The 11,117-nt window shown below is 34.8% G+C and overlaps 1 protein-coding gene across 2 annotated transcripts in view; it reads right to left on the bottom strand.

Annotated features, from left to right (window-relative positions):
• The window catches only part of LOC106872181 (membrane-associated guanylate kinase, WW and PDZ domain-containing protein 1), a 709,375-nt gene that overhangs the window by 30,807 nt on the left and 667,451 nt on the right, over window positions 1–11,117 (bottom strand). For both annotated transcript variants that reach the window (XM_052966880.1, XM_052966879.1), the window contains exons 21-22: window positions 4,259–4,426; window positions 2,784–2,891 (exon numbers count right to left, since the gene is read on the bottom strand). In XM_052966880.1, the coding sequence (XP_052822840.1) occupies window positions 2,784–2,891; window positions 4,259–4,426 (276 nt within the window). The remainder of the gene's footprint in view (window positions 1–2,783; window positions 2,892–4,258; window positions 4,427–11,117) is intronic.

Raw genomic sequence — 11,117 nt, 5'->3', positions numbered from 1 at the left:
ATATAAAGGTTAAACAGGACAGCAAACATTAAGGCAAGGCAAACATCTCAAGTCATATAAAATATTATTATAGGAAGAAATTCCTACAATAATATTGTATACGACTTGAGATGTTTGCCTTGCCTTTTGCTGTCCTGTTCCACAAATATATATATATATATATATATATAGCAATATAGCCTATATCTATATATGCTAGTATATAGTATATTTCTCACATTAATTTTCCATATAAATGTGACAGTTTAATAGACAATAAGGTTATGAAAAGAAATGATTTAAGGAAACTGCTGACTAAAGGACTTTTAAATTTTAACAACTTTTCAGTGATATCATAGGAAATATCTCAAAACAAACAAAATATGCTAATGGAATAGTAAACTACAAAAATAAAACAAATAAAAACAAGAACAAAACAACAATAATCACAAAAGAGAAGCCAAGATTCCATAGCAAACGAACAAACATCTCATATGTGAAAAATGAGTTGTTAGCGAAATATCAAAATACATGCTAAAAGGAATTTTCACGATTCTACTCATAAATAGCAGAGAATCATGGTTTAAATTTATCACTTGTGCTTTATAATACTAGAATATGCAAACCATAGAAGAGATATGTTTTTCCAGAGTCAAATATGAAATGTTCTGAAAAATGACATTCCTGTGGTTTTAATTAGTTTAGCAATGTAAAAGTTAGTAACTAGTACTTTGACATGCATGCATGTGAATGTGTGTATGTATATGCAAATTATATATATATATATATATATATATATATATATATATGTATATATTTTTATCTTTTACTTGTTTCAGTCATTAGACCATGAAAAATTTTTAGTTGAATGAATTGACCCCAGGATTTTTTTTGTTTTTTTAAAGCCTGATACTTATTCTATTGGTCTCTGTTGCTGAACAACTAAGTTATGAGGATGTAAACAAACCAACACCAATTCTCAAATGGTGAGGGGGGGGGACAAACACAGACACAAAGACAAACACACACACGCACAACAAGCTTCTTTCAGTTTCTGTCAACCAAATCCACTCACAAGGCTTTGGTTGACAGTAGCTACAGTAGAAGACATGTGTCACACAGTGGGACTGAACCCAGAAGTTCAGGTTTTCTATTGCCTGATGCTCTTCTTGTTGCCAACCCTCATCCATTTTCTAGCATGGAAATATACTTCATAGATCTTCAAACATGAATAGCTCAATTGCCAGATATGATTTCAGAGAAGATTGCAGGCAAATAACACTGTTTTTGTATGAACAGTAATTTTGTTTAGAATAAGTGTTCCGTATGGGGGCCAGCATGTCAAAGAATAGATCTGTTTCTCTACATGTCATAAAAGGTAACTTAAAGAGGTTGAGGGAGGATTTGTACTCCAGCCTTGTAAAACCCTCACCAGTAATGACTACCTAAAGAAACCCATGAGTTGGTGGGTTGTCACCTGAGTGGTGGAAAGGTGACATCTGCCATGAGTTGTAGGGAATCACCAATAAATGATGGATGCAGCGATGCACTGTTATAACGCATGGACCCCACCCATAAGAAAAGAGAGAAGAGTATACAGCAAATGGGTTTCTTTCAGTTTCCTCCACCAAATTCAATGATGAGGCATTGGTCTCCTCAAGACAGTAGAAGACACTTGCCCTTGGTGCCACATTGTGGGACTAAACTTGAAACAACATGGTTGTGAATTGAAGATTTTAACATCACAACCATTCTAGTATTTAAATTTACAAATGGAAGAAAAAGTACTCAATTCATGCAGTGGAGTATATTTATTCAAAACTGATTCTTCCTTCCTCCATCAATGCTCATCAAGAGTAATGATGGAAGGAAGTTTCCAATTTCCCTCATCTAGGCAACTGAATAAAATACTTTAAGTAGATAATTTATTTCACATTGAACTAGTGTATGTGTGTGTGTGTGTGTATACACAAATGTGTGTGCATATGAAAATGAGTGAGGGAGGGAGGAGGAAGGAAGTATGAGAGGGGGAGAGCATGAGAGAAAGAATGTGCAAGGAGTAAGAATGAGGGTGTGAAAGCAAATGAGTATTGTGTACTTATGTGTGGGTGGGAGAATTAAGTATGTAAGGGTGAATGTAAGGGGGAGTGCTTGTGTTTGTGTGTGTGTGAGAGAGAGAGAGAGAGAGAGAGAGAGTGTGTGTGTGTGTGTGTGTGTGTGTGTGTGTGTGTGTGTGTGAAAGAAAGAGAGAGGCAGTGAGTTAGTGTGTGTGTGTATGTATCAGAGAAAGTTTGAGAAAGAGTTTGTATGCAAATGTGAGTGAGTGAGTTAGTGTGTGTGTGTGTGAGTGCATGCGTCTGCATACGCAGAATAATATTGTTCAAATTGAAACATTCCAATGAAGCAAGAAGTTATTTTGGCAAAGAAGATACATGCAAGATGAAAGTCTTTTGTTTTAATGCCAAGAAAGTCAGTTTTTTACATCATCATTATCATCATCGCCATCATCTTGAAATTAGTTTGCAATATGACGTTAGCTCAGCCACAAGAGAATTATATATACATACATACATATATATATATACATACATATACATATATACATAGCAAGAGTGTGCTTGTAGTTTGTGCATCATTCTAATGGAGAAAGCCAAAGAGCCAGTAATTATGCTGTTGTTATTATCATTATTGTTATTATTAGAGGGACAACTAGTGATCCCTGAAAATATTCTGAACTTTATATTTGAAAGGAAGAAAAAAAAAAAATTGGAAAAAAAAAAAAAAAAATCAAAAACAACGTGTACCCTTTGAGGTTTGAATTTCTCCGTTTTGTTGGGTAGGGCTAGCACCTGAAGTCTTTTGGTCATTATTAGTGTTTTGTTTGCTGTCTTCAGTAGTAACGGGGTTGGTGCCTGATGAAAAATAGACCGGGGAAGATAATAAAAGAGAAAAAAAAATAAGGACAAGCAACTGGAAAAAGTTACTCCAACAGGAAGATTTTAGGCAACACAAATTACTACATCTTCTTTTCTCATTCATTTTTGTTCTTTGTTTCCTCTGTAATTTGCATATATTTTGTTGTTTTTGTTGTTAATACTGTAGTAGTGGTTGTTGTTGCTGTATACTATTTTCAGTGTCACCTTTTAAAATCCTGTTTGTTTTATGGTTAGTGAAGAGTAGGTAGATCAATAATGAATGAACTAAGTGAACTAATAAAAATGAAAAAAAAAAACCAAGTTGTAAAAAAAAACAACTAATAACAATGGTTATAAGAACTCATGGTAGAAAGACCACATCAAGATTTAAAACAAAACAAAAAATAAATAAAACAATCACATAAAAATAAATAAGAAAAAAATGGAAAAGATTTATTGTGAAATTTACTTGAAAATGGTTTCTACAGGAAATGGTTTTGTCAACTTGACAAGACTAATTCTTTGAGTATTTTGTTTTCAAAAACTATCTAAGAATTTCAATCTCATCAGTTAACAAAACCATTTGAAATTATCTTTATTTTTACATACGTACAACCACATTTTTCTATATATTTCTCTGTATATATGTGGTATGAGATTTCAAAAGAACAATATCATATTTTCAACTATAGTGTATCATACTAGACAGATGGAGCAATTGATCACTTAGAAGTTTTACATTGAATTTTTTAGATGAATGCTATCCTATTATTTTCTTTTCAAATTTACTAACAGAAGTGAAAATATCTGAATGCAACAAATAATTAAAACTGTGTATTTTATAAAGCAAGGAAGAAAGCAATGGTAGGGAAGGTGAGCTATTGTTTAAAGCATTAATGGGGGGGGGGGGGAGAGAAACCTGGCAATGTAGGAGAAATGAAAAGGAGAGCTGCACTGATGGATGAAGAAAAGTTCTGATGAACAAAGAAAGGAATAATATCTCAAATGTGATTGGTTTAAATGCTACAGACATTAGCCAATAAAAAGACTAACAAGAAACAATTGCTGAAACCACAAAATTTAGCACTAATTATAACGAGACAACAAAAACTAAATTGATTACAAATGATCAGCGAAACTGATAAAGCAATTTGGTAAGACAAGCAAACAAGAAGCCAATTTCAAGAACAAAGTCAGAAATGGTTTAGAAGAATAAAGTCTGAATCAAAATATTTTCACAGAAAAAAAAAGGGAAAATGGTAAAATCATTAAAATTTCCAAAACAAACTAATTAAAAGTTAAACTACAGTGATATACATCGTCTGTGTCTACTCTAAAGATATAATTAAAAGAGAGGAACTTACCTTGAGGAGACCCAATAGTGAGTGTGACAGAATATTCAGATTCTTTTATTAAGTTGACAATTTCTTCATGATGCATATGAGAAATGTCAACGTTGTTCACAGCCAGTATTCGATCCCCTACATGCAGTCGATTACATCGTTCTGCAGGGCTATTCTCCAGGATGCGACCTACCAAGTTCAGAAAAGAAGATATACAGATAGTATGGAAGAAATAGAAAACAGTTCAAATTATTTGAAATTCAAATCAGCACCATTATGGTCTCCATTATCCTCATCCTCATATTTTAACAATTTTTTCCATGCTGCCATAAGTCTAATATATTGCCTGGTATTTCATTTCTTTGTCATCTTTGATGCCTAAGAATTAGAATTTCCTTTCACTCTCATTCTACTAACTTCCATTGTCAATGCACACACACACACATGCACACGTACACATACACATACATAGAGCAGTGATGCATAACAGGAAATGGATATGAAACACCAGCATGAAAACTATATAAATGATGCTATAGGAATGAAGATTTTTTGAGATTCACTGCATTAACATTCTCTTGTTACATCTGCTACAAGAAATGCCGTATATCAGTGATGGCCTCATTAAAAACCTATAACCAACACCTGTGTGGGACACTGAAATTTGCTGGTAGGGGTGCAAACCCAGGTTCAAAATTATTTTTACATACAAGGTTGATTTTTAAAAAATCTTAATATCAATATAAAACATAAGAGAGAGAGAGAGAGATGGCAATTTTGAGAAGGACTGAAAGAGCAATGGTGAGAGAAATGTATGGTGTGAGGCTGTTTGATAAGAGGAGGACTGAGGACTTGATGGGGATGCTGGGATTTGAGGAATCAGTGGAACGGCTGGCTAGGGCAAATGGAGTGCTGTGGTATGGGCATGTGTTGAGAAGGAGCATGCTCTGAAGAGGATGCTAGAGTTTGAGGTAAATGGACAGCGAAAGCAAGGTAGACTGAGGAAAATGTGGAGGAGGAGATTGGGAGGGTTGGCTTGAGAAGAGAGGATGCCCAAAACCGGGCAAGATGGCGAGATGGTGTGAGGGCGGTTGCTATGGCATTGAGGTAGATCTGGCCACCCCCGTTAACGGGGACAAAATCCAGATTCAAAATAATGGATATTGATGATGATGACAATAATGATAATGGAGGATGAGGATGATGATGATGATAATAATAATAATAATAATAATAATAATAATAATAATAATAATAATAATAATTTCTACTAAAGGCGCAAGTCCTGAAATTTTTGTGAGAGTAATATTTCAAATCAGTCCAAAAATATTTCTATGCTTGTTCATTTGGTGACAAAGTTATTCAGGAGGATGTTCAAAGCATTTTCATTGCCCCACCCTCAAATTTTAGGAGGTACACTTGCATCCCCTGTTCCCAAACCAGTGAATCAACTGTAATATCAAACATTGATTAATACCATTTGTGCATTGGAGGTGGTTTACTGCAAACTTTGGAAAGATGGTAAATTCTACTTGTTGCAGTCTAGTTAAGCTTTGAATTAGGTACAGACAAATGTACCCCTTTTATAAAAAGCAAGGAAATAGTTCTAATCAAATTAGGTACTGACAAATGTACCTCTTTTATAGAAATCAATAAAAAGCAAGGAAATAGTTCTAATCAAATTAGGTACTGACAAATGTACCTCTTTTATAAAAATCAATAAAAAGCAAAGAAATAGTTCTAATCAAGTTACTGCCACAATTTTCTCAAATTCTTGGGCACAAGTGACTGTGATGGGTGTGAGCCTGTTTGTACAATTTACTGCAATCTTTATCTGCTTCTCAGCTACTTCCACCCTAATATAATGTGAGATAGTTATGTATCCCCTTTATAACAAGACACTTGGGCTTGTCCTTCAGCCTCTTGATACCCGCCATAAAGAAGTCTCCTCCTTTTAAATCTTTTCCCATTTAATTGAAGGGACTTTTTTCTGTCTTGCAACTTATTTGGCAACTGCACTGGTGTTGGTGGCACGAAAAAAAAAGCATCCAGTACATACTGTAAAGTAGTTGGCATTAGGAAGGGGCATTCAATCATAGAGACCATGCCAAAGCTGATAATAGAGCTTGCCAGATCTTGGCAAACCATCTGACTCATACCAGCATGGAAAACAGATAATAAATGATGATGATGATGATGATGAATAAACTGGTACCAAACTAGCAAGAGTAAAGTACTGGCTCTTTTATAGTTGTCTAGTACTTGATTTGAACTGAAATCCTTATGTTGCAACTGAATCAATTACACAAAATTGACTTAAATAGTTTCTCAAGATGTCAACATTTTCTTTGTAAACTTGCAATATCATCACAGTCGCAGATCTGATGTTCCATGATATCAGTCATCTTTACTGATCCGAAATAAATCAAGTACCTAATTCATATCTATTTGTTACCCCACGCTGCATTAATTTTTATATTTTCCAATGTTATTTGAATAAACACAAAGAATAGTTTTACCATAGTGTTCTAAGGCTTTTGTAGCTCTGTTCTTCCTCTATGACTTTTGTTTATTTTTGAAATCTAAATAAATTTTACCTCTTTTTAGATGTATGAAGATGGGAAAAAATAAAAGAAATGAATGACTTTATCTGATAATTTGATTACTTTATTCTGTTCTTGAATCTTTGTAAGAAACCATTATCTACTTTAGGAGATAATGGTTTCCTTTTTTCCCCAGTTATTCTTTGTTCTAATGATGACGTTTTTTTTTTTTTTTTTATTCCAGTTAGGAACTTTGCATTTACACTAATGCCCACCTCTCCTATGTGAATGATAATCATCATTATTTTAAAGTCCACTTTTTTCATGCTTGCATGGGTTGGATGGAGTTTATTAAAGCAGATTTTCTACAACTCTTCCTATTACCAACCCTCAACTGCTTCTAAGCAAGGTAATGTTTTTCCATGGCCGGACATGTCTTTGCAGAAGATTGGAAATGAATGAAACTGCTTGTATGATAGTGACACTCATTTACAACTATTACGTGATATGACGAGAAGGAGATACAAGCACATACATACTCATACACACCACCTACCAAATCTACTCATGAGCCTTTCGTCAGCCTTGGTGGTCGGAGGTTAGTAGAAGACACCTGCACCTATCACATAACCATGCTTGCTAAGAGAAAACCTCGGCAGCAACTTAATTAGAACAAGAACTTTCCTTGTTTTTTATTGATTTTAAAAGAGGCTACACATTTGTCTTTACCTAATTTGAAGCTCAGATAGACTGCAACAAGAAGAATCTACCCTCTTGCCAAGGTTTATAGTAAACCACCAGTAATACACAGAACACGTAACATTTTCTGCCATTTGGCTCTCATCATCTCGTTGTTTTAATGTCGTCATTAACAATTAACAAGACTCTGGCATGCAACATTGCAAAGATAGATATAGAGAGAACCTCACACTTGACAGGAAACAAAACAAAAGCAAGCTGAAATATATATGTATGTGCTGACTCAAATGTCTTTAGAATGCATTTCCTTTCACACCAATGTAAATATAAACTGCCAAGTTGAAGCAGAGAGGCTGTGAAGTTAACATACAAAGCAGAACAGTCACTGATTTTTTTAGAAAGTTTATTTGTTTAAGAAATGCCAACATGGAGCAATAGCAATGTAATAGGTTTTAGTTCTTTCTGAAAAGATTCTGATAAAATTGAAAGGGCTGTCTTGTTACTACATCTATCATGACTCCAACTTACAAGAAAAGCTGCAGGCTAATGAAAGACTCATCGTTTCCATGGGACCACTGCTCACAGCAGTGTACCATTTACAATGTAGTGCTTTTAGTTAGGTAAATGTATACATTGACAGTGTTATGGACTATTGGGACTTTGTGTAAAGATGATATGATGACAATAACTAGACTACAGGGATAGTGTGGAATAAGATGGTTGAGCAAGTAGTTCTAGGCTCATGTATTTAATGAATTAATGTCCAAACTAAATGTGGGACAAATGTGAACAGGAAAAAAAATTCATTTGTCCTTTTCTCTTTATTTCATTAATATTTTCCCATGGCTATACAGGTTTTGGTTAGAAAACTGGAAATGAACATTGCTAGTATGATAATGTTTGCTTACAACCATCACATGATATCTAGATGAGGGTACACACAGACACCACTCTCTCTCTCTCTGTATATATATATATATATATATATATATATATGTATATATATATATGTATATATATATATGTACTGTGTTATGCTAAGAAGTAGTGAATGGTCTCAGAATTTTTTACTCAAATCAAATATAACAAACTACACCAAATCACAATTAGAGTATCTGAAAAACTAAAGTCTAGACCAGCTAGTTTGTACTGGCATTGATTCATATAACTTATATATATATGACAGGTTTCTCTCAATTTCTCTCTACCAAATCCTTTTACAAGGTGTTGGCCAACCTGAGGCTATAGTAGAAAACACTTGCTCAAGGTGCAATGCAGAGGGACTAAACATAGACTCCTATTGTTGGGAAGCAAGCTTCTTAACCATACAGCTATGTTTGTGCCACCACACATGAGCCTAATTTTCTGTGCTTCAACCAGAAAATTGAAAATAAAGGATAAACCTTTGGGGGAAGGACAGGGGGAAAATTATTGGTCCAGGGTTTGGGAATTGATCTACAAAAAGACAGAAGGGTGAGATGAATATTCTTGCATTGATAGAATATAGCGATTTGATTGAAAGGAACAGTGACCATTTTACTATGATGATGAAGAGAAGGTAAGCAACAGATATCTTAGAAGATCAGAAATTGGGTATAGTTCCTGCTAGTAAGATTCAAAGTTTTTGATAATATCCTATAGTAACAGAGAAATAGCGTGAAAGTAAATTTATAACTATAAAGACATTTGAATCAGTGTATTAAAGACACCATCAATTATTAAATGAAGGACCAAATAACCACAAGTTAGTTAAGAAAAAAAGCATGCTTTAAGGAAAAATACAAAGTGAAAAAACATTTTTTTTCCCCTTCACCACAGAAAATATTAGTTTTACAGTTGGATCTTATCCTTCCTAAAATAACTCAAAACCCTAAACAGCTAAATCCATCCCTAATCATACAATTGAATAAATTACTAAAGCAAATATTTTATGACTGGATGGAATAAATATTATAGTATTAATGAATTAAGAACCAATGGGACAGAAGTATCTTCTGATGACTACTACATAATTTCTAAGCTCCATATACAGTGGTAAGCCTTTTATCTTTGATGCATCAAGATTTTGGAGTGTTCAGTGTATGTGGTAATTTAGAGCCATTGATAAGAATGAACTATTATACTTGATATTCAGTATTTCTTTACTTTTAATAAATTCCATCAATTTCTTTGATAAATATCAAATCTGAATTTATGCCCACCTCCTACCTTCCTTCTTATTAAGAGTAGGCTTCAGTCTTGCATGTTACAAGATAACTTTATTAGTAAAGAAAAAGGTACCCAGAACACTTTGTAAAGCAGTTGGCATTAGAAAGGGCATCCACAAACACGAATCATGTGAAAACTGAGCAAAATGTAGTCCTCTGAGCCAGTGGATCCTGTCAAAATATCCAACTCATGCTAGCATGGAAAGCACACATATGATGTTAATGCTATTGCTGTCCAGTCTGTCTGACTTTAACCCTTCAGATACCAGCCTGCCAGAAACTACTTCTGGCTCTGTAGTACAAATGTCTTGTTTTCAAAAGTTCTGAATTAAAATCTTCCACCAAAATTTATGTTCCTAACACTAGCTTAACGATAACTAAGCTATTTTACTAAATTCTTTGTTATATTTAAAATTAATGGAAAGAAACACGGAGAATCTCACCAGAAATGTGATAACAAAGGGGTTAAGCAATATTCATACATAAATTAATTCTTGTTTGGTTAAACAAGCTTTTCTTATGTCACTATTAAATATTTGCTCAACTATCTCTAAGCTACAGATTTGGTCCCTATTTTAAAAATAGGGAGTTTTTTGAAGGATACTTCACTGCTACACTGAACAGCTAAGTTGCCAACTGAAAAGTTTCCTCGTTATTTCTCCATACCAATCAGGTATTTCAGGAGAAGAGTCTGTTCCTAGGAAAGATTTACATCTCATTTGCTGAACACTACAGAAACAAATTAGGTTCTTATTACAACAAAATACCAGTGTCGCCTTCCTGGCACTTGTGCCAGTGGCATGTGAAAAGACATTCGAGCGCGGTCATTGCCAGTGCTGCCGGACTGGCTCCTAGGTGGCACATAAAATACACCATTTTGAGCGTGGCCGTTGCCAGTACTGCTTGACTGGCCTTCATGCTGGTGGCATGTAAAAGCACCCACTACACTCTCGGAGTGGTTGGCGTTAGGAAGGGCATTCAGCTGTAGAAACTCTGCCAAATCAGATTGGAGCCTGGTGTGGCCATCTGGTTCGCCGGTCCTCAGTCAAATCGTCCAACACATGCTAGCATGGAAAGCAGACGTTAAACGATGAATGACTGTTTGTTTCTACACATTTAAGATAATATATAGAAGAGCATTGAAATCAATGCTGACACCTGGGAAGTGCAAGCACAGGACTGTCCTGCCTGCTGAAGATGCATTAACAGAGGTGCCACCTCCTAGAAATAGAACAGGATTGCAGAGGGCATAAAGAAAGCGCAAGTCCAGAGCTGACTCCTTGCCTTCAGTCCCTGCAGACCACCAATGCCTGACATGTGGCAGAACCTTCAGAGCATGCATTGGATTGATTGACACACCATGTCCTGTCTTCTCCCATGTGATGTCCTTGATCTTTGTCAACAAAAATGGATGAACTAATAATAGTTGCT

This window comes from Octopus bimaculoides, chromosome 4, assembly GCF_001194135.2.
Source record: "Octopus bimaculoides isolate UCB-OBI-ISO-001 chromosome 4, ASM119413v2, whole genome shotgun sequence".
In the NCBI taxonomy this organism is placed as follows: Eukaryota; Metazoa; Mollusca; class Cephalopoda; order Octopoda; family Octopodidae; genus Octopus; species Octopus bimaculoides.
This window is presented reverse-complemented; position numbering and strand designations above follow the sequence as displayed.